The 25,638-nt window shown below is 43.0% G+C and overlaps 1 protein-coding gene across 16 annotated transcripts in view; it reads right to left on the bottom strand.

Annotated features, from left to right (window-relative positions):
* The window catches only part of LOC120799598 (disks large homolog 1-like), a 129,555-nt gene that overhangs the window by 4,578 nt on the left and 99,339 nt on the right, over positions 1–25,638 (bottom strand). For 5 of the 16 annotated variants that reach the window (XM_040144792.1, XM_040144798.1, XM_040144800.1 and 2 more), the window contains 14 exons: positions 25,509–25,562; positions 22,182–22,232; positions 20,389–20,513; positions 18,875–19,044; positions 18,295–18,431; positions 17,226–17,370; positions 11,572–11,701; positions 10,391–10,547; positions 9,468–9,570; positions 9,031–9,145; positions 8,158–8,334; positions 5,940–6,006; positions 3,663–3,762; positions 652–693 (listed from right to left, as the gene is read on the bottom strand). In XM_040144792.1, the coding sequence (XP_040000726.1) occupies positions 652–693; positions 3,663–3,762; positions 5,940–6,006; positions 8,158–8,334; positions 9,031–9,145; positions 9,468–9,570; positions 10,391–10,547; positions 11,572–11,701; positions 17,226–17,370; positions 18,295–18,431; positions 18,875–19,044; positions 20,389–20,513; positions 22,182–22,232; positions 25,509–25,562 (1,573 nt within the window). Of the gene's footprint in view, positions 1–651; positions 694–3,199; positions 3,234–3,662; positions 3,763–5,939; positions 6,007–8,157; positions 8,335–9,030; positions 9,146–9,467; positions 9,571–10,390; positions 10,548–11,571; positions 11,702–17,225; positions 17,371–18,294; positions 18,432–18,874; positions 19,045–20,388; positions 20,514–22,181; positions 22,233–25,508; positions 25,563–25,638 lie in introns of all 16 variants that reach the window. The other 11 variants (XM_040144793.1, XM_040144799.1, XM_040144804.1 and 8 more) reach the window with 5 other exon arrangements.

Genomic DNA, 25,638 nt, shown 5'->3' with positions numbered 1-25,638 from the left:
CCATGTTGATCGGTCGTCATTGGATTTTAGATTTATGAGCCTCACACAGAATAAATTACAGGAAGGCAACAACAGAAAGCTTCTCAAACTCTCTCTGCAGTTCGATTTTCACAGAAATGAACTGAATCCACTGACATCTGTGTAAAAACTGATGGAGGACGTTGGCAATGATCAGCACGGGGTAGGTACAAGGAGTAAGAGAACAAAACCAGCAGCGTTGATTTGGTTTTTGTTTTGTTGATCTGGCATAAAAATTCAATGTAAAGATTTGATGCGCGTGCGCACACACACACACACACACACACACACACACACACACACACACACACACACACACACACACACACACACACACACACACACACCATCTCATCCAGAGTCCATGCAGCAGTCAGGAGCTTTAATGCAAACAGCTGGACAGACATTCCTGCTGTCAGGCAGCGTTCAGGAGCGTTAGCAGGGAGGTCAACCCCGTGTGTGTGGTCATGCTGTTATTGGCCAATCAGTGGGGTTTGTGCTCATTAATATGATCAGTGAGGCGGTTAGCGGTTAGCAGTTAGCAAGTTCAGTCAGAGGTCACACTGATCGTTAATGTGTCCTGTAAATCATCGAGCGAAGCAGGCAGCGTCGACGGCACGGGGTCAGACTTACGGTAGCTACTCTCGCTATCGCTGGCGTTAGAGGTCACGTGTTCTGCAATCACAACAAAACACAGGACACAGCGGGTCAGCCGAGAGCACCGCTTTCCCATAATGCTTCGCCCAGAGCCGTGATCAAACTGAGGACTCAAGGTGTTCAAGTCCGACAGCAGCAGATCCATCACATAACAAAAACATTCAGTCTGGTGACATTTTCAATTCAAATGGGAAACAAAACAGCAACAAACTCCGGCACAGAATAAACTTTCAGCACAAACGGGACGCTTGTTTTTCAAATCCAAAACCTTCCAAAACTGTTGCATGACTTTAAAGCACAATTCAATCACTGCATCTTTATGTCCATGTCAAGCCTCAGCAACCGTTGCACATCCCACCGTGTGTCCCTGAAATTATGGCTGGGCAAATATGGATGAAATGACATTTGAGATATTTGTAAGTGATATTGTGATACTGAAACATAATCTGACAAAAGACCTGATGTCTGCAGTTGTCACATGTAAAATTCATGCTAGCGAACTGTCATCCATCACATCAGATGAAGCTCTTCAAGTAAAAACGGAGCTGATTGACAGAAAAATAATCAGCAAAATTAATCGTCTGACTGTAAAAACTGAATCTCTTTGGGCTATCGACTGATTGTCAGACAAAAAAATTTGAAAATGTCAACGAGTTCTGGGAATTTGTGACGGAAACTGTTCACATTTCGCTCTCATTTTACAGAACAAACTGTCGAAGAAATAACTGATTAACCGGTAATGAAAATAATCGTTAGTTGTGGTGCCAAATAAAACAAAATCTTAATTTTAACAAGCGTACGATTTTCTTGAAATCATTCATTTAAACAACAGCTTCATGAGATGATTCCACTAAAAGTCGATAAACAATAATATTTAATTATCAACAATTCCTAAAAGAGAGAAAAGTGCAAAAATGTTCCTTAAAATACAAATCAGAAAAAAAGGAAAAATGCCTGTAAGCTGCTTTCTTGGACGCTGGTTTATTTTATGTGGAGTAAAATAAAATAATTGGGAATAAGAAAGCATTGTGCAGGCACTTCTGTGGACGTTCATGTACCTTTAATAACATAATTCACATAAATTCAATCTTAAATATATTCACGTACTTTTATTCTTTAAAACCCAAACATTTAGCTTCAACAGTGAAAAACAGTGATTGTGTTTTACTTTTTACAGCACACATCAAGCCAAAACCAAACTCAGAATAAAATGTGTTTTAAGAATGAAAGTCTGAATATATGAATCCTTAAACATGCTGTGAAGTATTTAAAATCTGAGGCTGTGACAGATTTTGGTAGAAATTTTACTCGTTCAATTTAACACCTGTCAACAATCTGCCAATTATTTCCAGGTCTGGTGACCGAAATTTTCCTTTCAGAATTGGAAGAAATTCAGTGTTTTGTGCATGAACACTGCGGATGTGAGGGACAGAATCAAAGCCTCCATGAAGTTACTACAAACTCTGAAGCGGATCCAGGTGTGATGCTGTACCTGAACAGTGAGGAGACGACGCTGTACAGAAAGACTCTGAGAGCTCCGAGAGGTAGGAAGTGGAAACGGACGAACGTGTGACTTTTCTATGCGAGTGTTGTGACAGAGTGAGGAGATGGAGCTCTGGTCTGGAGGATCCTCGGTGGTCGTGGTGAGGAAGAGGAAGGTGGAATGAAGGAAAAGGAGGGGAAGGTTTAACTTTCCACCGGACCCAAATTCAGCTTCTTCGGTCTTTCACTTTTAAAAGAGTGATAATGCATAATGAGGAGTCCTGATGGGAAATAATAATGGATCATCCCAGTCCATTATTATCTAGACTGACACCAGCAAATATTTGCTGTTACCACTTTGTCTGAATTGTTTCTCAGAGTAAACACTGTCTAAACAACTCAACAGGTATCCCAGTACAGCTTTCTTTGGTTTGTCTGTTGAACTGCGACTAATAAAACAGAACCAGAGATGGACGAGGGTGTTTAGCTGCTGCTCCAATGTTCTGGACTCGCAAGGGACGAGCGGACGCGGACTCTGTGTTTACATCAATGATGCTTGGTGCTCAGGCGGATGTTGCGTTTTTAACGTTAACATGTCGACCGTATCATCTGAGGACGCACCGCTGCGTTAGTTCCTCCAGACGCTAATACGGATTCTTCTGTCCTTCATTCCCAAGAGGACAGCAAAAAACCATACATTAAGACTTAGGAATGACTCTATTAAAATGGTATAATGACTCATGTAAGTCAACACTGATTTGGACTTTTCACATCAAAACTCTGAAATATTATATTCAAAAATGTGTATTTTTATTTGTAATATTTACCAAAATCTACACGTTTTTTTTTTCTCGGCTTCCCCGCAAAACTAAAAAGCTTTATTGACATTTTTGTGAAGTGCATCGGACTGTTTCATCTCCTAACACAGAGACGATCTTTGGCAGTGTGGATCTGAAAGTGGATCCTGGTGGAGAACCGAGAGGCTGACAGGAGTTTTTGCGGTGGGAGTGGGGGAAGGGTGGTGGTGAGGGAACACACTTACTGTGGCCTTTGGATAGCATGTCGTCGCTGATGTCCTGACGTCAGCGGAACCGAGTGAAGAACGAGGAGAAAACAACCACAAAAACAGAAAGTTACTGAGTTACAGCGACAGACAGAGAGAGCAGAGGGAACGCGGCCGGTCAGCAGGGCTGCAGGGCGGCCATTTTACCTCCGGGAGGAGGAGGGACTCTGAACGTCGAACCAAATATGAGATGAGAGATGTTTTCAGCATCACAGGTTCCTGAAAACCACATCCAGGGTTTTTGTCTTTTTTGGGGGTGCTGCAGTCTCCTTTTCGTCCGTTCAGTGGTGATATTACATTATTTTGGCCAGGCCCCGTTGCCGTGACAACCGGCGCGTTTGCAGCACGCCGCCACCAGCTGACCTCTCTCCCTGTCGCCGATCGTCCGTCTCTCAGACAGACAGACCGCCCACCCCGCCTCCCCTGTCGCGCTGGTACTTACGGTCGACATCGCTGGTCTCCTGCTCGCTCGCCTCTTTGCTCTTGTAGAACGGAAACTTTCGGGAAAAGAGGTTCTTTTTACGCTTGTCATTGAGAGACTGCTGAGGAGGAAAAGGAGGAGGAGGAGGAGGAGGAGGAGGGGTGATGGAATAAAAAAAGAGGAGGAAAAAGGGGAGATGGGGGAGTCTGATGTCGGTTTGGACAGAATGAGAAGCTTCTGTCTGTGTCTGTGGATGACTAACAGTGCTGGCGGCCAGATTAAAGTACAAATAAGGCTAAAACTCATTCAACAACTGCACTAAACATATAGAAAATAGAATAGCTAAGAAAAAAAATTCAACATAAATCTCAAGGAAGCCTCCAAAATGAACATTACAGCTACAGAAGATGATTGTTTTTAGTTTGTTGAACACAGCATTTAGAGGCAAAAATCTAATGGACACTAAAAAACCTGCAAGAGGATGAGGACGGAAGGGGTCCACTCATTTTTTTAAATCCTACCAGTTTATTTTTTAACTTCATTTTGTGTATTTGCACACAGACTGACCCTAGAAGTCCCTGTCGTTGTTTGAGAGGCTGACTTTAACGCAGTGACAACGAAGGCAGCAGATCAGTCAAACAGGAGCAGGACGAGGGAAACTGAACATGCAGACAACATGCAGAGACACAGCAGCAACAAGCCGAGAGAAGCTCCTCCACTAGTCATCGATTCAGACCAGCTGACTTTCTCTGGTGATGGAAAGCTCCTATCAAAGCTCATCAGCACTGAGAAGAGACACGACCGGTGGGAATCAGACAGAGCTCTGAGGACGAAGGCCATAAAACTATCCTGTAAACGCCTTCATGTGATGATTATAGTCAAAGCAAGAACATCTGTTAAACCTGATGTGCACATAAATGTACTCAGTTCTTCCTAAATTCTATATCAAAGCGAGACTTAAAGCTGCACCTGTCAGTTATTTGGCCACTAGGGGGCAGAACTCCACACCAAATGAGAATTATTCACACATTTCACATATTATCAGCTTATAATCTAGTGGCCAACCAGTTAAACAGTTGCCTACTTCTACATCCTTCATCTGGATCTGCTGTTTGTGTCACCTGATGAACCCAAGTCCAGTGCTCCCTCTCTTTTAGCTCTGGTTTTGGTCTCCACCGTGTTCACCAGCTGGTCTCTGACTGGGTCTGTCTGATGTTTGCTGCTGAGCAGGTGGCAGAAAGTGGCTTTATCTGCTGCTGCCGGAAACACTGAGACTGAACCAGACGGGAAATGTGACGCCAAACCAAAAACTAGGAGCTAAAAGAGGCTAAAATGCTCCGTACTGCGGAATTCACTGTGGGTTGGCAACTACCAGAGACACCTTTGACTTTACATGTAGCCATATGATCCATTTTTGATAAAAGTATTGATTAGTGCAGCTTCAAGTAAGATTCTTCCTCCTCCAACTTCTCTTTCCCTGAGCTGTTTGTCAACACTTTAGTGATCTTAGAAATGACGCTTTTGCTTTGCAGAGTTCATTAGCAGGGAATGGGACTAGTGCTGATATTAGATCACATGCTGCACTTCAGTGCTATCCAGCAGGGGAGAGAGAGAGGGATGAGAGGGGTGAGTGGTGAGTGGTGAGGAGGAGGAGGAGGAGGAGGAGGAGGAAGGGCTCCGTGAGCAGCAGACAGTCAGACATCAATGTCAAGCGTTTCTCTCTGTATGAGGAGGGAGGAGGGATTGGGGGAGTCATGCATGTTGTTTTTTTTGTCCCCCCATTGTCAGACTGTTGTGTTAGGCAGCGGGTTGGCGGGCGGCGCTGGGCGAGGCGTTTTGGCGACGCGTGTTAAAGCGACACACGGTTTAAAGGTGCTGGGGAGGCGCTGCTGTGGTTTGGCTGCTGAGACGTTCGAGTGGTGAAGAAGAAAAACGCCTCAAAGAACAACAACGACATGCTGTTAACTGGCTAGCTGGTTGTAAACATTAGTCAAACAATTATTAGTAGGTGGAGATCAGGTGGCTGCGGCTCAAACACAGAGTTCACCTTCATACAGTCCGACAGACGTGAGATTTTTTAAAACAAGAGAAATTCTGACCTCAGAAAGACTAAAATCATGCAAAAATTCAATCAGTCATTACAGAAGTTGGTTTGAGGCCAGATACAAATAAAAGTGGCTGACAGACCGTTCAGATGCAGACTACATTACAAGACTAATATCCTTAAGATCCTCAGTATTGGCCTAGAACACTTGAGGACTCCTGTTACATTCTGCAGAGCAGAGGTGATACACTCACCCCTCTGTCTCGAGACTTTGAGTTGAACTTCACCGTCTTTAATCTCGCTCTCTCCTTCTTCTCAACCCTGCGGTCAAACAGGACAGAAGGTCAAGGGTCAGCAGAGGTAGTCAGGCAGACAGACGAGCCTTTCGAGGCAGTGACATCCACCTAGTGCGGTGTTATAAGGATTGCTGGTTCCATCATGACATGATCAGCCGCTGATCCAGCAGCTGATCCTGTCTCCAGCAAGAAGACAGCGAACCTTGTGTCAGTGTTTACCTTGGTGTCACAGACAGCTTGTACTTTACGTCTCGCCTCTGTGCCGGACGTTCGGGCAGTTGTAAGTTTGACCTTGTTTGTTGGCAACCTTTCATGTGCAACCAATAGGGTCGGGTTCAGTTTGCCGGTTCCATTTTAGATCCAGTTCTCATTTACAAAACACCAAGATTTGCAAAAGCTCCCCTGCTAACAAATCTCTTACCGAACCTTTAACTCCTCACTCTTTTTTATTTATATGCATTGTCTTCACATTCTGCCCAGTGTCGGCTGGTTTCAGCCCATTACCTGTTTACTTCTCTGCTAGTGTCTGTGCTCACTGAACAGTAATTTAATGCAGCTGAATTCCCCATGAAGCCGTTCTCATTTTCATGTTTTTCTGTTTCTGTTGTCAGACGATGGAACAAGTATGAAACAGTGACTGAAACGTGGCCCATTGAGACGACATGCTAACCAGCAGTCACTTCCAGGCTGCTGCTCTGCTGCTAAAATCCTGGTTTCATAACCAGGACGTCGTCTGACAGAATCACCAGACACATGAGTTAAAGACGAAGGCTGAGCTGTGGTTTCAGGTGTATTTACATGTAAATTGATCAGTCAGAGAGAAAGTTAGAAGCTCATCCAGGTCTGTGTCAGCTGCCGTGTGGTAAATTAAATGAGACACACAGAGACGTGTGCCTATGGAGGAAAAGCCTGACTTCGCACTCGCAGGGCAACACTGGCGACTGCTCTACAGAAGGAAGCTAAGGTTTGTCCACAAAGTCGCTGGAAGTTGCTCCACGTCCTCCCAGGTCACATTCTGCATTAATGTTTACCATCTATAACGTTGTCATCCTGCCTGTCCATACTGTGAACCTACTATGTTGCTGTGCTCTGTAAACACCACGTCTATTGATTGTCAGTCCATCCTGGAAGGATCATTTTCCCCCATTAAAGGTTTTTGGGGAGATTTTCCTTCTCTAAGAACAGAAGGTGTCATATGCTGTACAGATTGTTAAAGCCCCTTGAGGCAACTTTGTGGTTTGTGACATTGGGCTATACAAATAAAATTTGACCTGACTTACGTATATCAGCTGTAGATCGAAAGCAAAAATGAATCTTTGTTGACTTGGGGAAGAAGCATGTCTCTCTAACGCCACTCTGCAACTTCGTGTTTTTCATTTCAACGAGAGAAACAGAGCGGCACCTCTTCTCCAGAGAAATATCTAGGCGGCTTCGCATCACGTCCGTTTCAAGAGTCCGTCACCTCCAGTATTTGGATCAAGTAGCTGGTGAACTGTAAGCTGTAAACCGTTTCTCTGACTAGCCGGAGAGCTAAAGTTAATCTTTCAGTTTTAGTAATTTATAACTTTGTCTACCTGAAATGTTTATAGCTGAATCTAATTAGAGATTCATTAGAATTCAATGAAATTTATCAAACCCTGAAGATGATAGAGCTGCCTGTGGTATAGTCTGATGAAATTAAAAAACATTAATGCACCATAACTGTCAGGGACTTGTCTGTCTTTTTCTCTGCAGAGAGACAACTGGCAGTAATTTATTTTGTGTTCAGTGGGAGTAAATAATTTGCAAACATTCTCTGCTAATTCTCTTAATTTCCTGGTGCGTGTTGTTGACGTATGCTGCCTCTGCTCTGTGCCCTGCCTTCACACGCAGAGCCTCAGAAACACTGGTGCGAGACGCCTCTGCTGCGAAGAACGTTTTTTCTACTAAACTGCTTTAGTAGAAACAACATGATTTCACAACGTTCCCAGATTAAAATGCAGGGGAAAATATTTTTAAAAAGTCAAATTGCACAATTTGTGAACAAGATTAAAAATCAGATTTCCGCTATTTTAATTTTCAATGCTCACAGTTGCAGACACATTTCAACAAGTGTTAAAATTCAATAGAGTCCAACCAATAACACATGAAACACAGCGGTCACATGACTCTCTGCGTGTGTGTGCGTGCTACTGACCGCCTCTTGCTGGGGATGACCCCCACCTCCTCCACCTCTCCCTGCGCCGTCAGCTGTCTGGCCTGCCACCACTCGTCGTCGGAGGCATTCACCACGTGAAGGATGTCTCCAAACTTAAAGTTGAGTCCCTGACTGGGCAGACCGGAGTCTCTGGTCTTATCGTAGTCAAACAGAGCTCTGCACCACAAAAACACACACGTTATAAATACACTTGTTAAAATAAAACTTACTCCAAGTTTTTAGGAGCTTATCTTGTAGTTGAAACTGGACTAAGCTTTATGTTAGAATCTAGTGGACTTTCCGAAACAATCGTTTTCTAGGGCCTTCGACCACATCTCACACTAAGACCATGAGGGGAAAAAAGGCCAGCAAGTCGACTATGAGTTAGGATTTCTTAATTTTTTTGGCAAATTCATTATATCAGTATAATTTTGTTAATCAATAAAAAATGATTCTAGTGCACTTTGTTGATACAGATCAGTGAAATATTTTTGAAAATTAAAATAAATGTTATTTTATTTAATAAGTGTCTCGTTTGATTAACTGACTTTAAACAACTTATTTAGAATTATTTTTTCCTGACACATGCAGCTCAGTGAAATTTTTTAAAATTAAATTATTATCTTTAGCGGCTTTTAACTCATTAATTAAATATTTAGTATAATTATGATGATATGTATGGATGTTGTGTATTTAGTAAGATATGATGCTAGTTCAGCAAAATTAAAAATGTACAATAATAATTCAATATTGATTCAAATGTATATGTTACTCAAGTCTTAACTGAAATGTTTCCTCTTGTTGCCTATTTTGAAGGTCCACAGATCAGCGTCTGTTAAAGGAGTGACTCTCCCAGGTGAGCCGTTATCTCACCTGACGTATAGCGACCTCTTCTGGCTCGTCCGCAGAGATCCAGATCCAGAGCTGATGCTGCTGTTCATCATCTGCTCTCTCAGGTCGTGGATCTTTGCCTCAAACCGACTGTACTCTGAACACAAGAAGAAGAAGAAGAAGACAAGGCTTAGAGTTCAGCCAGAAAATGTTCCTCTATTCGTTTTAATTTTGCTAAAGTGGAGCATTTTTCCACAGGAAAACAAACAGTAACTGCAACTTTGTCCTTTTTTTGTATTTGGTTGATTATTTATGTTCATGTAAACATAAAGTCTCTAGTTCCGTTTTCCATTTTACGTGATTTAGACGATACAACCTGGACTGTCTCTCAAGAGTTCACATTCTGATTCTTCTTTAAGCATATTTTCCCAAACTAGTTATCACGTGACTGGTCCTGCAGGCGTGTCTAGGTGTCTCACCCTCTGGTCTGTAGTGGGCGATGATGGTCACCGTCTGCCCCGCATTCTTCAGGGCGGCGGCGGCCTGTTCGTGGGTGGCGTTACGGAGGTCCACCCCGTTCACCTGAAAACACCAACACACAGCAATCAGTGTTCACGGTGACTATTTCAGGGGGAAAAAGACAAGCTACTATTGTTATTGTGTGAGCAAACAAAAGGGTCCGAGTCACTACATCTCACTGCAAAGGCCAGTCACCTCATGGAGGAGGGTTAGTGTTCACAATTTCCACCTCAGTGTGTGTCCAGATGTAGGGAGTGTGACCCCATGTGTGAAAATAGCAGCATGAAGGTTTCGTGAAGGAAGACGAACGTGTGGAATAAAAAAAAGATGTCGTCTCTGGCTCTGCTGCATCAATCTTCATCCTCTTTATTTTTGAAACTGCCCCTCAAGAGTCTGACAAAGTTATAAAAGTAACGTGAAACCGGGGGAGTACTCGTTTAGATTGATCAGCAGAGTCTATTTCAGCTCAACAGGTGTCAGTGACTGACCAGTCACAGCATAGAGACGCCTCATTGTGTTTAATTGGAGCAGCACATCACAGTGTTTGGACATAAAAGAAAGAAAAGCCTTTTGAGTTTTTATAAATTGGGAATAGCTGAAGCTCAGTCAGTCATATTCTGGTTGGGATGTTTGGGGGAGAAAAAAAAAAAAAACTCAACACACACGCAGTCCGGGCACAAGCTGACGTTAGTTAGATAACCACCAGCTGGACACACACATTACGCAGTAGATTCTTTACCACGTTGAAGTTAGTTTAACAGGAAGATACTGATCAGATGGACTTTTAGTTTAACGTCAACAACTCCCACCAACCATCTGTCCTACATTTGTGTGTGTGTGTGTGTGTGTGTGTGTTTAACGTGGCTGTTGGGTGTCTACGTACAGACACGAGTCTGTCTCCTTTCCTCAGCTCTCCACAGAGGTCAGCTGGTCCTCCGGCGAGGATGAAGGAGATGAAGATCCCCTCTCCGTCCTCCCCGCCAACGATGTTGAAGCCCAGTCCCGTCGCTCCTCTGTGCAGCACCACCTTCCTGGGCTCCCTGTTGGACCACACAGCAGACAGCAGCCGTCAGTCACCCTGACGCCACGTGACGGCACACGGAGGCCAGAGATGGTGAAGACAGCTAAAGATAATGCTGAGCGCGCTCCTCGTCTTACTGAAACCGAAACTCCTTCCGTTCTGACTGCTGGTCAGAATGAAATGATGAGAGACGACAAAAAAGGTTAAATAAATCAGACACACGTCCAGATTACTCACGACAACGGGGCACTGGTGCTACTGACACTGTTCTTTCAGAAAAACGATGTGAAAGTTTTCCGACTGCGGTGTGAAGATTCATGTCAAAATTCAAGTTTTCACAGTTACAGAGCTTTTGTTTGGTTGGTCTGGTTCGGTGCTGCTCTGTGCAGAACAGACACGAACTCAGTTTTTCACAGGTGGAGTAAAGCCTGAGAGTAGACGGTGGTGTGTGTATTTGCAGCTTTGAACCAGTAGAGGGCAGAGCATCCGCGTTTCCAACGCAGACAAACAGAGCCAGATTTAACTGTTAACCCTCCCAGCTCTCTGTGAATGTGTACAGCTTCTGTACGCTCCAGATTGACTCTGCTGTAGTTGAATCAGATACAAATTCATTTGAGAACATGCAACATACACAGGCACAAAACTGAAACCAAGTTTATCATTGTTCATGTTTTAGCTTCGGTTTTATAGGCTGCTGACTAATTTTTCTTATTTCAACTTAAATATATTTTGTTGTATTTGTGTTTTTGGGACTAAATAATAATCTTATTTACACTTATTTAATTTCCAGTAAAACACAGTTTGAAATCTACTGTAATATTTGCTGTTTGCTGGTAACTTACATATGTTGGTGCCACCTAAATTTCCCTGTTAAAACGTTTTTGTTTATATTTTATATTCATGTTTAAAAACAAAGATCAGCCAAAAATGGCTTCACTCAGACTTTTAAACTTTTCAAAACTCCATTAAATAAGAACCAGGTAGTTATGAAGCGGTGTCAGTGATGCTGTACAGAGTGCGTAGAGTGGCGTTTTTGTCCTCACCGGGTGACATCATCGTCTCCCAGCACGCTCTTCGGAGTCGGCGAGTAGCGTCCCGACGACGCCGGCGGGGGCAGGGGCTGACCAAGGAAGTTGGGGGTGCTGATATGGTTCTCCATGTGCTGGGAGTACGCTGAAGCAGGAGGAGACAGAGTAGTCAGGTTAAACTCTTGCGATCTCGAGTTGCCAGAAAACTAAATCCACCTTCTCCGTCGACGTAAACTGAACACGTACGTCTGAAGGATGAAAAACGCAAACGGATCTGTCAGTGAGCGAAAACCTGTTCATCTCCTTCTTCCCGGCAAACTTGCTTTAGAGTTTCTCTTCAGCTGATCACAGACCTGTTCAGGCCCTCACCTGTCAGGCTCCTGTTACCGTCTGATTGGACGAGGCCGGGAGCCACTGGGGGTGGGGGGTCGTAAACTAAGCCAGCGAGGGAGAAACAACCCGGGTCTGATCATGACTGTCCGGCTCAGTTTACAGTAAACTAAATGTGTGGCGAGGCCTGTCGAGAATATGATTCTCCTGACGGAATTAAGAGAAAACAGCGAAGCGTGTGTTTGATTGATCTGCTGCTGATCAGCTAGGCTTCCTCCATATCTCTCTCCGTACCCGTCAAACGGTAATGTTGCTATTCTTACAATACCACTTAGAAAAAGGCAGATACGGATCAAATCAGCTCTCACGGTGTATGTAGTTTTAAATTTCAACGTACATAAATATTTAAGCATAATTGATTTTCTGATAAATCACTGATAGCGACATGTTTGTAGATAACATAACCACATAGGATTGCCTGTTTTTCGAATTCCAATATGACCAGAGATCAGTCTCACCACGCTTCCCACAAAGGCCTGATACACCAGGAGATATTAAAGGGAGCAATACGACGGTATAAACAGTGTGGTAAAATCATTAGCAGCTGAGAAATGTTAATTTCTCATGCTATTTTGGCTAAAATGATTACTTGATTAATCAATTAAGTGATCAAAAGAAAATCAATCTGCTAAAAAGTTGAAGTTCGATTAGCTGTTTGGAAAAAAAAAATCCCAAAACTGGCTGGTTCCTGCTCCTCAAATCTATCTTTTATAGTAAACTACAGTAAACCTTATAAATAACTTTGGGTTTTGGACCGTTGGTTGGACAAATCAAGATGTCTGAAGACGTCCCCTTGAACTGGCGTTGCTTTGATGTTTTATAGACAAAGAAATTAATGGATCGATTTTGCATATTTATAAATGACCTCAGTAACTTTGTAATTTGAATATCATGTTCTGATGTTAGGATGCCTGTAACATCTGTCCAGGGACTACCAATGAATAATAGCCTCTCCCTTAAATCTGCCTCTTTTACAGCAATGTTTGTTAATGGAAAGAATTGACTGATTAACCATATTTTATCAATTGTCTAGCGTTTGCAATAAGAGACGAATGAATCTTAAAGTTAAAACCCGTTGTATCCTTAAAGGACAAACTTGTGCATCAGCATAAATGTCAGTCATCTCCAGAGGAAATGACAGGTTAAAATGACAGTGTGCCCACAAGGAAACAAAAAGATGGCGGCAAAAAAGTGACCCTCCCTCTACAATTTTGAGCAGTGCAGAAAATATTCCCACTGACATCATCGAACTGCTGCTGTTGGACTAGAAAAGATCCAGAGACAGAAAAGCATTTTAACATCCTAAAAGATGCCTGACCTGCAGAGTTTGAGGTAAAGATGCAGAGGTTTAGAGGTTCGTGATCCCAGCAAGACGACAGAATCAAAGGGTTAAATCACAGCAAACGCCACTCAGATGTCTGGAAGGTAAATCCGATTCTGTTCCTTCCCTCATTATCTGATCCGATCTGTCCAATTGGTGCGTATGATAACTGGAGCAGGGCATGATGGGACGGCCGCCCGCATCATCACAACAATTAATTTGTCTACTTTTGCGTCAGAGCGCACTTAACAGAATTATTTCTCATTCATTAGCTCTGCCTCAGATCTTTGCTGTCCACTGTGGCAGGACATCATGATACATAACGCCCCCCCCCCATCGCTCAGTGTTAAGTGTACTGCAGCGTTGCTGTGTGGATTAGCCCGGCTACACTGACAGAAGCCGAAGCTTGTGATGCAGATCGACGCTCGCTGATTGGATTTGCTGCTCATCCTTCACGCGTCCCGACCTCTACATTGGGGGGGGGGGGGGGTTAAACTGAGGGGTCTGTGACAACGTGGCGTCTGAAGGGACCGATGGTTGACCTTAGACTGTAAATCGTCACCAAGAGGAAGTGTACAAACATAACATCGACATCACGCTTTCATCGTTTCTCCCGCAGACTGCGTGGATCTCTTCTGAACTAAGATTTCGTTCATCTTGTTCAGCGTTTGGCAGACAGGCTCTAGACTAAAACCGGTCTGCTCAGGTCTCCTCTGCTTTGCTCTCAGATTGTTTGGGATCCATGTTAAGATAATCACCTCCAAATCGCTCCGTGACGGAAGACCAACACATACTGTAGACCTGCTGGAGACACTGAACTCTAGTGTCTCTACAGTCGTCTGACCAAAGCCTTCCGGCCTCCTACAGCTAGAAACTGAAGGCGACATTTACAGCTACAAATTCTGGAGTAACTTACCGCACAGCGTCAGATCAGACATGTATCAGATTTAGACAGGACCCTGTTCATTTCATAGCCTGTTTCGGCGTTTAATGGTTTTGTATTATTTTCTGTTTCTACTTTCTTTTAAGCAGGTTGTAAACTCCTGATTTAGTGGTGGTTGCCATGAAAGAATTCCGTTTTACTGAATGTATGATTTTACTCGGTATTTAGTGTTTTGCAATTTGAATTAGTATTTACATTACTGTGCTTGCTGTATCGTTCCTGCAGATGGAAAAGTAGCTGTTAGCTAAATTTGGTGCAATGCACTTCTTCTCTTTGCATGAGATTAATGTTTTCGTACATGGTTCCTGACAAGTAAAAGTAATAGACTAAAGGTGGGACATTTTTTCTGGGGACAAACGTGTACACGCTGTCTGCAGTTTTCGCTGTGACTATTTCTTTAGTAGAAACTGGTTCTAAAGCAAACCGTCTCCAGTTTGTTCTGTGGTTTCTCCAGAGTAACAGGGACAGTATCTGGACAATGACGCTGCCGCTTGTCCTGAGGAGGAGGCAGGGACAGGTATCTCCAAACCGAGACGAACAAAACCAACTCTGGACAGACACCGCCAGAGAGAGGAGGCAAAGCTCTACACATTTGAATCAACTTACCGTCGAATATCTGTGGTTGCATTAGACCAAAGTGAGCAATACTGCAAATCAATGAACAGAAGTGCTTCATGACAATGTTGGAATACCATGATTTGACAGGTATTTCTTTCACCGCATCAAACTAAAACGGACATTTCCATCTGATTATTTTATCTGCGAACCGGACTATTTTTAATATCACAAGATATATTGAGATTCAAATATAAAATTCAGTTAACTGTATAATAAAAATGTATCTGTATCACCCGCCTTTACTAGGATCATTTAGGGTCGTTTGTCTCTTTCTCTACAGTTCATGGTGCACCATTCTTAGGTCATCTCTTGTCTGACTGATCCATTCAGCGATCGATCATCTGATCATTTCCATCCCCCTCTCCTGGTCGGACAGTTCAGCAGGACTCATCAGTCCAGCTTCAGTTTGCCCATCAGTGTCTCCACATTAAGGTTGACCGAGGGATTCGTTGGGAAGGGATACAGCGTTTGTGCTCCGAATGTGTTGGAGTTCTGCCTCGTCTTGACTTTGAAACGTCTTGTTTGATGAATGCCACTGGGAACGCCCCCAAACAAAAACAAAACAAAAAAATCATCAAAGACACACTGCAGTCCCTGATGGATTCAAGACTAAGTCAGGGTCACAGGAAGAAAGGCAGCCAGGCCACATCTGAACCAGGACCTGCTAATCATACTTGTGTGATGTTATAAGACGGTTACCAGAAAGATCCACTACAGGCTTCGTGTCCTTGTTTGGCCGAGGTGAGGAAGACGCTCGACGAGAACAAACTGATGAAGACGTTCTCTTAGACCATGTTCAGACTAACATTGGCCCTGTGTCCAAAACTGCAGTCTTGGGAGATGACTTTTGTAACATGAACAGGGGATTTCTACGATTTACATGGTGATTGTAGAGACAAAAGATAAAGTAACTAGATGATGCTTTATTTTACAGGTCCATTATTTCCCAATAATTTCCTGAAAGTTTCCTGTAAGAACGTGTAGTTTGGTTGTAATGACAGGAAAACTACAGTCAAAGCTCTGAGTTATTTTATCATTATTATTAATTTAGTTAGTTCAGGTAGTTGTGTTGAGTTTATTTTTGACTTCCAGATGAGTTTCCGGGATAGATTCAAACCCCAGTGATTATTTGTTACGCATTAATTTATCATTGGAGACTTTGTTCTTCATTTATTCTGAATTGTAAGTTTGTTTGTAGACACATTTCACATTTTTAATATTTAGCTCACCTGCTATCGTCTAAATAAAAGTCTTCAGCTGTTTTACAAATCACTACCTCCGCCAAGCAGGTTAAGTTTTGTCAGAATTACGCAAAAACTACCAAACCGATCTGCACCGAACTTGGTGGAGGGATAGGACGTGGTCCAGAGAAGAACCCATTAAATTTTAGAGCAGATCCGGATCATTTACTATGAATTTGAATTTTTTCCTCTGAGGTCTGGTGTATGTTGTTTGACACTGGCCTCGGTGGAGGTCTGCGCTCTACCGAGGGCCATTGTAGTTACCACTATGGTAACTTTCCAGAGTTGTAAAATCCTGTCTCAGCGTATTATAAACCCCTGCGCAGCCTTTTAGTTACTGATAAACCTTCAAACTCGTGGATCTGTTACTCAAACTGGAGTTTCTGGATTGTATTTCATCTTTTCACACCTGTAGCCTCCATTTGCCTCTAATGTAATCACTATAGATCCTTCTCATCCGCTTTATTTCGTGTTTCCTTGCTCCTCAGGTGTAGGGAAATCGACCTGGTCCACGATCATGAAGGATGTCTCAGTTCCCTTACGCCCCATGCACACCTGGAGACTCAACAGTGGAGACCTGCCATTCGCTGTTAACTGAACCTCAAAAGACATAATGCTGCAGCCCACTGTGACTCAAGACTCCACTCAACTACGCAAAAGAATTTCAAACTACCGTCAAGTTATTGGGACTTGAAGAAGGATAACGATGCACTAGGACTGTGTCATTTCCATTTTTCCTAAAACATTTCGTTGACTGAATTATTTCTATACGAGTTATTTTAATCATGATCTGCATAATAAAATGGGGAATTTACAAGTGAAATTGAATAAATGCAGATGCAATAATTGATACATTTAAAAAAAAAGAACTGACTGCTGTCATATTGCTCGTATGTTATTTGTCTTTAATCTCTGATGTTTTTTCTTTGGTTTTTCAGGCACAATTGATATAAGTGTTCCCAGTATGACCAGTGGAGGTTGTCAGTAGGTATAAGCATAAGGTTTCCTCCTAATCAGTTAAAATGGTGAGTATAATGTATCATAGCTGATGGGAATGAAGGCCAAATCTACAAGAACAATGGTGCTGGTTCTGATGTGGTGCTGCTAATGTTCCTGTGGGGAAAAAAGAAAAAACAAAACAAAACTCGCCACTCACAGTTGGTGAGGTCGGGCGGAGCGAAGCTGTCGTTCATGAAGACACTGTTGGGTTTAGCCACTTTCAAGTAGACCACGTCAGGAGTGTTTTTCAAGGCAGTGACGGCGTGTTCGTGGCTCACCTCCTCCAGGCAAGCGCTATTCACCTGGAGACATACGGGAGACACACCCCATCAACAGTTCACCACTGAGAGCAAAGGCTAGCGCATTATAACCAAATCTGAGACTGGAGGTAAACTTTCAAAAACTGCATGTTATCTCCAAGCCCATCGTACATATGTCACCTCTGATCAGACCAGGTGTAATCTTTTCTGGGAAAACTTTCTGAGACCTTAAAAGAATTTTCACAAAGCGTCAAGTTGAATTCAGGGGGAATTTATTACACCACTAAATAAATTAATGTGGATGTCAGAGACTATCGTCTGCAGTGCCACACACCTCACGGTGTGGCCGTCTGTATGCACGCTCGGCTTTCTTTCTTCAAAAGAGAAAAATTTATATCGACGTAGCATTTGATTACGCTACCCTGCTACTTAGTGGAAAGAAAAAACAGCTCACTGCTGGAGACAACGCATGATTTTGAAAAGCTATTACTAGTAAACTGGTACTCTCCAGCGCTGGATACCGATGTGTTGTTACCTGTGGTCTAAGCTCATTACAAGAAAGCTTGAAAATTTTATTCCATTTTTTAAATTGGACTTTGTTATGAAAAACTAGTATTTTGGAAATTGCTTGTTTTCATTTTGTACCCGTGGACTGTTTGAAAGATGGAAAGACTGAAAATCAGTGTGGATTCCATTTCTATTCAGGCCATGAGTTGACAGAGAGGGAAGCGTCAAGCAAACAAATGCCAGGAGCTGTCATTGTAAAAACATTTTAAATCTTGTTTTCACACTAAGGGTCGTGTTAAAAGACCTCAGTGAAATTATAGTAACCATAAGTAACCAGAAGCCCTTCACATTATTCGGCCTGAGACAGACCGTCCTGTGTTCTTAGGCCCCGCTCCTCCACATATGGAGCTCCTTTTGTCACAGGGTGAATTTTGAATAAAGGCTGTTAGGACTCCTTACAGCCAGCAGTTTGTCTCCGATCTGCAGCCTCCCGTCTTTATGTGCAGCTCCCCCTTCGATGATCTTGGTGACGTAGATGCTGTTGTCGCCCGGGATGTGCTGGTTCCCCACTCCGCCTGCTATACTGAAGCCAAGACCTGCAACACACCAGGACCAGGACACAGGGGGAGGGGGTGGATCAGCCCGCCAGCACCAACATGTACTTCGCAGGGACAAACAGTAAGAGTTATATCTGCCACTGAAACACGCTGCTGCCAATTTACCACGGGCACAAATCAGGGTACATGAATGCACAGAAGCATATTTTGGGGTGTTTCCGTGGAAACCAAGGCTTTGTTCTTGAGCCTGGCTTCTCGTCTGAATAATCATGAGGCCCCGAGGGATTTCGCTAAAGCTCCTCAGCAAGCGCCGACGATCCAGCCACACATCCACACCGTCGGGAGCTACAGGATGCTCAACGGGACGACACGGCACAGAGAGGACCGACCTCCGGCTCCGCATCAAACCTGAGCAGCCTTCAGTTTACCTTCTGACTGACAGAGTGAACATTCAAACCACACACAGCAACTGGCTCTGTTACCCTTCGGTCCTTTCACCAGTTTGATCTCCATCACTTTCTCAGAGACGGGTTTCCTCCGGCGGACGTAGAGTCGGACCAGAGAGCCGGCCTCCTTCAGGGCCTCCACGGCGCGGCTGTGGGTCACATCTCGAACATCCACCTCGTTGACTCTCAGGATGACATCGTTGACCCTGAAACACAGCGCACACACACACACACACACACACACACTGTCACTCATCCTACAGTCTGATATGAACCAGGGTCGATCCAGTTTAAGTTTGGTTTTTCTTTTCTTTAACGAAGTCACTGGTCATTGGTTTAAGGCGGCTGAGCCCGACTAAAGGTTACTGCTTAACATCTGGAGGCAAAACAATACTATATTTAAAAAGGCTTTTTTTCCATTTAGTAAAAGGCATTCATTTTCCTTGTGTTTGACAATGTCCTTGAGGAAACGTGTGTGTCCACTTATTTACTTATTTTAATGTTAAACAATGAAGTATCAATACTTTGACAGAAATTTTACTCCTCCGAGCTGACAAACTTATTCCAGACCTGCTTCCCCGCGTTCTTTCTCATTTTCATTCATAAATCGTTACTCATTTCTCACAAACGGACACCAGATTAAAGGCTTGGTGTAAAGTAGCATGTGGAGTGAGTCTGGTCTTGTAGCACAAATCATAACAGATTCAGTGCTGGAATCTGTGGGTTTGGGCTTTGTTTATATTCGGACGCGTGTTTCTTGTGTGTATTGTTTCATTAGCGATCGACACTGGAAGCGAGACTCTCGTCTGTTGGTCTCACTTCTCTTGGTCTTTCTGGGGGAAGATCCCTTTTTTGTGAACATCACGTGTTCCGTGTTTTTCCTGATGTTTTCCCTCCGACTCTGTTTGTCTGTAACTGACCTGAACTTTCAGACGGACACTTTAGCCGCACTGATCACTGAGACCCACGCAAAGAGGGTTCAATTTTAAAGCAACCTGAGAGCCCACCGCTCTTCATCCCACAGCCCATCATCATCACCACCTGGATCAGGTGTGTCAGACTCTGGCTGATGCATTATGAATGAAGCAGTGAAAGGCAGCGGGACACCGTGGGGGTTTCTGGGTAACAGACACCGGCTTTGACTGCAGACTTAAACTAAAGCGTTGGTTTTGAACCATCGAACTTGATCCTGGAATAACTGATGTTTTTGTCCACTGGTTTTCAGCAGAACAAACCGTGAACACAACACTGACATATCATCAGTCTTAAGTGGTGCTTGTGTGGACCACGAATCTAAATCCAGTATTCCCTCTCTTTTAGCTCTGTTTTTGGTCTGAATAAAAAAATAAGCCTTTTAGTTTTCGCCTCTATCCTGGTCCGAAGGACCAGGATAAGTTCACTCAGTCCCTGACAGGTTGAGTCTAAACTGGGAGAATCTCCAGCGATGTTTGAAATTCACTCGCAGACAAATGCTGAAAAAGTCGCCACTGGACACAGCTGAACTTCATCTAAGATCAAGGCGTCCTCTGTTCATGTGTGTGTCGTCTCACCTGAGCCGTCCATCCTGGGCGGCGGCTCCTCCAGGTATGACTTTGGTGATGAAGATGCTGGGGTCCTCACCGATGTGGGGGTTGTCTGTGCCGCCCGCGATGCTGAAGCCCAGCCCCGAGTTTCCCTGGATACCAGAGACAATCGATAATTTGAGTGTTGACGGATCAGTCTGATGTTATTCTGTATGTTTCTTATCACCAACAATGTGGCAGTCCCCCTCAGTATGAGTGGAATGATCATGGTTTCTTTTCAAATTGACAGAATATATACAGTTATATTGTATTTTATGTTGCTCATCACTGAAGCTGCACTGCATGACGTTGTGATAAAAGAGCAAAAAAATAAGGTTTTTCTAAAGACGTTTTTCTATGTCTGCACAATTGCATCCAAGGGGAATATTCTTAATGTCTTATGCGTCATTTTATTCATTCCCCAAAATTTGGCTGGGCATATTTGTCATGTTTTTAAACCGTGGCATTACCACTAGATTTTAAAACACATTTTTACAGCACGAGTTTGTGATGATTGACCATCAGTTAACCACATTCTGTGCAAAGCCACAAACACGACGAAGGGCAAAACATCAAGAGTGTTTCCTTAAGTGAACTGAACAGGCCTCAGTAGAGGAGTCCAGAGACTGATTTCCATTTAAAAGATATGTTTGGTGTTATTCTACATTCTTATTGTTGTCAACAAATCCCACGTTCAGAATCAAACCAACAGAGTGTCAGTGCGTCTCTCAACGCCTTCCCTCCTCTGTCTGTGGCTCTCAGCTCCGAGCCCATTGGTTCCCGCTGAAGACGCAAAGACCTGTAAAAACACCTCAGACATATAGTTTAAAAGAAAGGCTCAGTGATTTCCTGAAACATCTGCTCACTGTAGTTTTTAATCAAACAAACAGGTGGAACTTTATGAGGCATTTGTTGGGGATTAATCCACATTTGGTGCTCTAGTGAGTATTTGTATTTGGAGAACAGTGGAGCTCTATGGCACCGAGGAATAGGAGGCATCACAGCACTGGTTACTAGGAGACTCTGTGTTGGTTTGGTTCTGTACGTAGGCAGAAAAATGTAGAATATCACCAGAATTCAATACTTTAATGGCCTTTCAAACTTTGCGATTTTCTTCAGCATGTGGTGAGAAAATTCCCCTCCGACAATTAAACCACTGTTTCTAGCACAGAAAACACATATGAGCCCGAGGTCTGTTTATCCTAACAGACAGACAGGCTGTAGTTCCTGCAGGACTCAGCTGGCAGAGATGGTTTTTATTTACAGTACACTGCACTTGAAGAACCACAGCTGAATTAGGACAAGAAAAATAAGTCAGAGAGATAATAATAATAAAAAAGATTTCACCACAGGCAGAGTTGGGGATTAAAACACAGCTGCATTAAAAAGAAACCGTGTGTGTGTGTGTGTTTGTGTTTGTACGAGAAGAGTCTGGCAGAGTTGATTCATTATGTCCTCGTTTCCCCAAAATTCAGCCTGATGTATTTGGAAACTTAACACATAAATCCAATAAAGTTCTGCAGGTTTCGTAAAGACACCAGTCGGTCTTCAAAGTCTAAAAGTACTAAAGCAAAGGTACATAGAAATACTGTGTCAAAGTCAAATTAACAGTATGCTGCCAGGAGCCTGTCACTTCTCTGGGCAGGGTGAACGCTCTGAGTTATGGACTGCGGCTCATTTATGTGGCTCGTAAAGACGTTAAGAGTTACGGCCGGTCCATCCGGTAACAACGCGGCCATGATTCAAAGAGAAATAAAAAGGGCGGCTGCTCGTCGTCTTACCCTCTCCAGCGTGATCTCCTCGTACTCATAATCAGCCTCCGTCCCGTTCACCTGCACGCACAGAAGATTTATCAGCCACCAGGAGTCAATTACCTGTCAGGTCACTTTCATTAATCAGCAAGTGATTCATATTCTGGGCTCAACAACGGACAATAAAACTAAATTTTCCAAAGCAAAAACCAGACATTTATAAACTGCAGGTAAAAGATGAGGGTAAAAAGGTAAAACGGCAGACTCTGACTGATGGCTTACAATAGCTGAATGCTAAATATAAATATCCAAATCCAGAGTCCCAGCATAAAGCTTTCTGCTGAAACCCGGTTATTCTGTGATCAATCTGTGATTTATTACATCAAACATTTGATTTTGTTGTCACATTTGAGACAAAGTTTTACAGGAAAGTTTTACGTGTGAAAATGTCTGCCATCGACTCAGAAGCTCAATTGTTTTTGTAATTCACGCACAACAAATCTGTAGCCTGCAGTTACCCACTGCTTGAGTGAGGCTTACACATGAAGTGGTTTGTGCAATCAACACACCAATGGTGAGCCAATGCTTCTTGGGTGTAAACCCTGCTTGCGGGTGTTTTTATAGAGACCAAAGTCTTGAAAATAATTCACACTGCTATTGGGAGTAGCTCTGATGCCGTTCGTCCACAGTTACTGTCAGTTTCAGCAAAAAACCTCACGGATTTCATCCAAAAAACTGCAACTGTTCCCCTCAAATTATCCTTCATTTTTAAAACAGCCCAGGTGACCCTGAACAAGACAGAGGTGGAAAGTACATTTACTCATGTACTATACTTAACTACACCTTCGAATTAAGTATTTCCATTTTTGAACACAGCTACAGTTACTGGTTACTTTACAAATCAGGATTTTACATACGAACAAAAACGATTAAAATATGATTCGTTAAAATTATACCGAGTTTGAGCTTAAACAATTGGTCAGTTAATCGATTAGTTGATCAGTCAATCATCAGAAAATAACAAGCAACTGTTTGGATACCTGACTAATTGTTAAAGTCCTTTTCATGCAAAAACATCCAAACGTTTCGTGGTTTCCGCTTCTCAAATGCGGCACGGTGAGAGGCTTTTTCAAACCTCCTTTTCCGGTTTTCTGAACTTCTCAGTCCCTGCAAACATCTCGAGCATCACAGAGCAAATCAGAGGCCGGCCAACTGGTTAGACTCTGACAGCAATTTAATTTAGACTGGTCTGACGCCAGGAAGGAGTACGACGAGGACGGTCAGAGACGGGCTTCCACTAGTTGGGACAGTGGCAGGAAACAAAAGATTCTACAGGAACCTTCTACCTCACAATAAGTTCAACCGTCTGCAGCAGAACAAGGTGCATTTCTCGCACTTTCCGCATATTTGTCACGATTCTATGCACAAGCAGTACCGAACTCATCTTTAACGATATCAGATTATTGTAGTCTGGGCCTCTGAATTGCCACATGCATCCTGGCTGTTTTCCCCAAACTGGAAAAACAATCGACGAATCAGGGCCCGTATCAATAAAAGTGCTAAAAGTCAGATTTCACCACCCCACACTTTTACTTCTACTCACAAACTTAGGAATAGAAGCTTATTATCAAATTTCTTTTGCCTTGAGAGCTCCAGAGGTGTCTGAGCGTGGCTAAGAGTAGCTCGACGGGATCTTAGACGGCTGCAGTAAAGGGACAAACATTTTGTCATTTTTTTTTCCTTACTCATTGCCTGCATTTGACATTGTGTTAAAACATTCTCTGCTGCACCTTGCTGCTTGTCTAGCGGCAACAGAATTTCCTCTGTGTTTGGATTTTGTTTGGCTCAACTACAACCAACTTCCTATGATTGCATCCGTAATTATATACTGCAATTATATAAAATTGTTAGGAATTCAGTGTGTTATTTGCTAAGGGAAGTATGAAGGTTCTCACACAATGAAAGACACTGAAATGAAAGAAATGTACAATGATGCGTCAGTGAAGTTCTATCAGTAGATGTAGGTCAAATCATTGTGTCTGATAAGCACACATGATGACTTGAGAGCTGCTCCTTAAAGGTTACTCCCACACTTCACTGCTAGACATGTTTTACTTTCACTCTTAGTGGGATAAATGTGGACCTCACCTTCTTTCCCCAAAGACAGAAAAACAGCAATAGAAAAAAATGGACTGAAAACTGGCAACACGTGTGGGTGAGATGTTTGCAGCTGTACAGGTTGGTGTAAGTCGACTTAAAATCCCTTTAAACTGTGTGATTTTTGAGCTGTGTCAGGCTAAAGTTGACCGTGGTGAGAGAAACTCTGAAATGTAAACAAATCAAAACAGTGGTCCTAGATCTCACTGTGAGACATGTCCTGTGAGACGAGGCTTTGGCAACCAAAAACAACCTGCAGTAAAATTCTGACGGAGTCAGAAATTTAGGATCAAATTCAGATCAGATGTCTCACGCTGTAGAGTCTGACTCAGATTAAGACCCAGATTTTATACGACCCAGCCAATTAACTTCCACCATCGATGTTGTTGCACAGTGTAAAGGTCTTGAAATTTCTTCAATCAACATATTTCTTTGGTCCACATCTCAAAGATGAATATAACTGCTCCTAACACCAAAGCCTCTGTGTCCACTAAGGCACACATCGGTCCCTGCTAAATGGTTACAGCAAAATAGCCCCCCCCCAACAGAAAACAGCCAACATGAACACAAACACTCCATAATGAAATGAAAGGAGTTTCTACAGGGTTCACAGGGTGGATTTGAAACTTTTTAAGACCTATTAGATACCACATAGGATGCAGATTAATACCTGCTTCATACCGGCCAAAGTATGAAACTATGACAGAAAACCATTTTTTTCAGTATTTCCCAGCCGTATAGAATATTCCTAATGATGTAATTAATTTAATTAATGCAACCTGGACCCAGAGCAGCAGGAGGAGAATGGTTGGATTAAAGAACAAAAAAAGGCCGAATACTTGCGACTTAATATTCATTGAAGGTTTTTGCTAAAATCAACACTTGTCCACTTGGAGTTGATGATCCTCAAATGAAAGTCCACAAAAAAGGACCGAACGGCCTCCTGCAGCAGCAGTCTGTGCAATTCAGTGCAAATACATTTTATAACAACTATTACTTCCTACGGCAGGAAAGAGGAAACATTCAAGACTTTTTAATTAATAAAAATACCTTAATACCTTCTAAGGCCTTTCTGAGGAAACTGAACCGCAGATAACCAGATGAACCAAAGTGACAATTCAGTCTGATCATCAGGCTAAAAAAACATTAACCCTGAAACCAAAACTCATCACTTTTTTAAGGTGAACATGTTGGACTCACGTATGGAGGCGTGTCCAGGCTGTCTGTGTTGACCACCACAGGGGCAGGATTGGCCTGAGGACAGAAGAGACATCACAGCGTCAGGGTCAGAGGAAACATCTTCGCTCTAAAACACACCCCCCAAAAAAAT

The sequence above is a fragment of the Xiphias gladius genome, chromosome 15, assembly GCF_016859285.1.
Source record: "Xiphias gladius isolate SHS-SW01 ecotype Sanya breed wild chromosome 15, ASM1685928v1, whole genome shotgun sequence".
In the NCBI taxonomy this organism is placed as follows: Eukaryota; Metazoa; Chordata; class Actinopteri; order Istiophoriformes; family Xiphiidae; genus Xiphias; species Xiphias gladius.
This window is presented reverse-complemented; position numbering and strand designations above follow the sequence as displayed.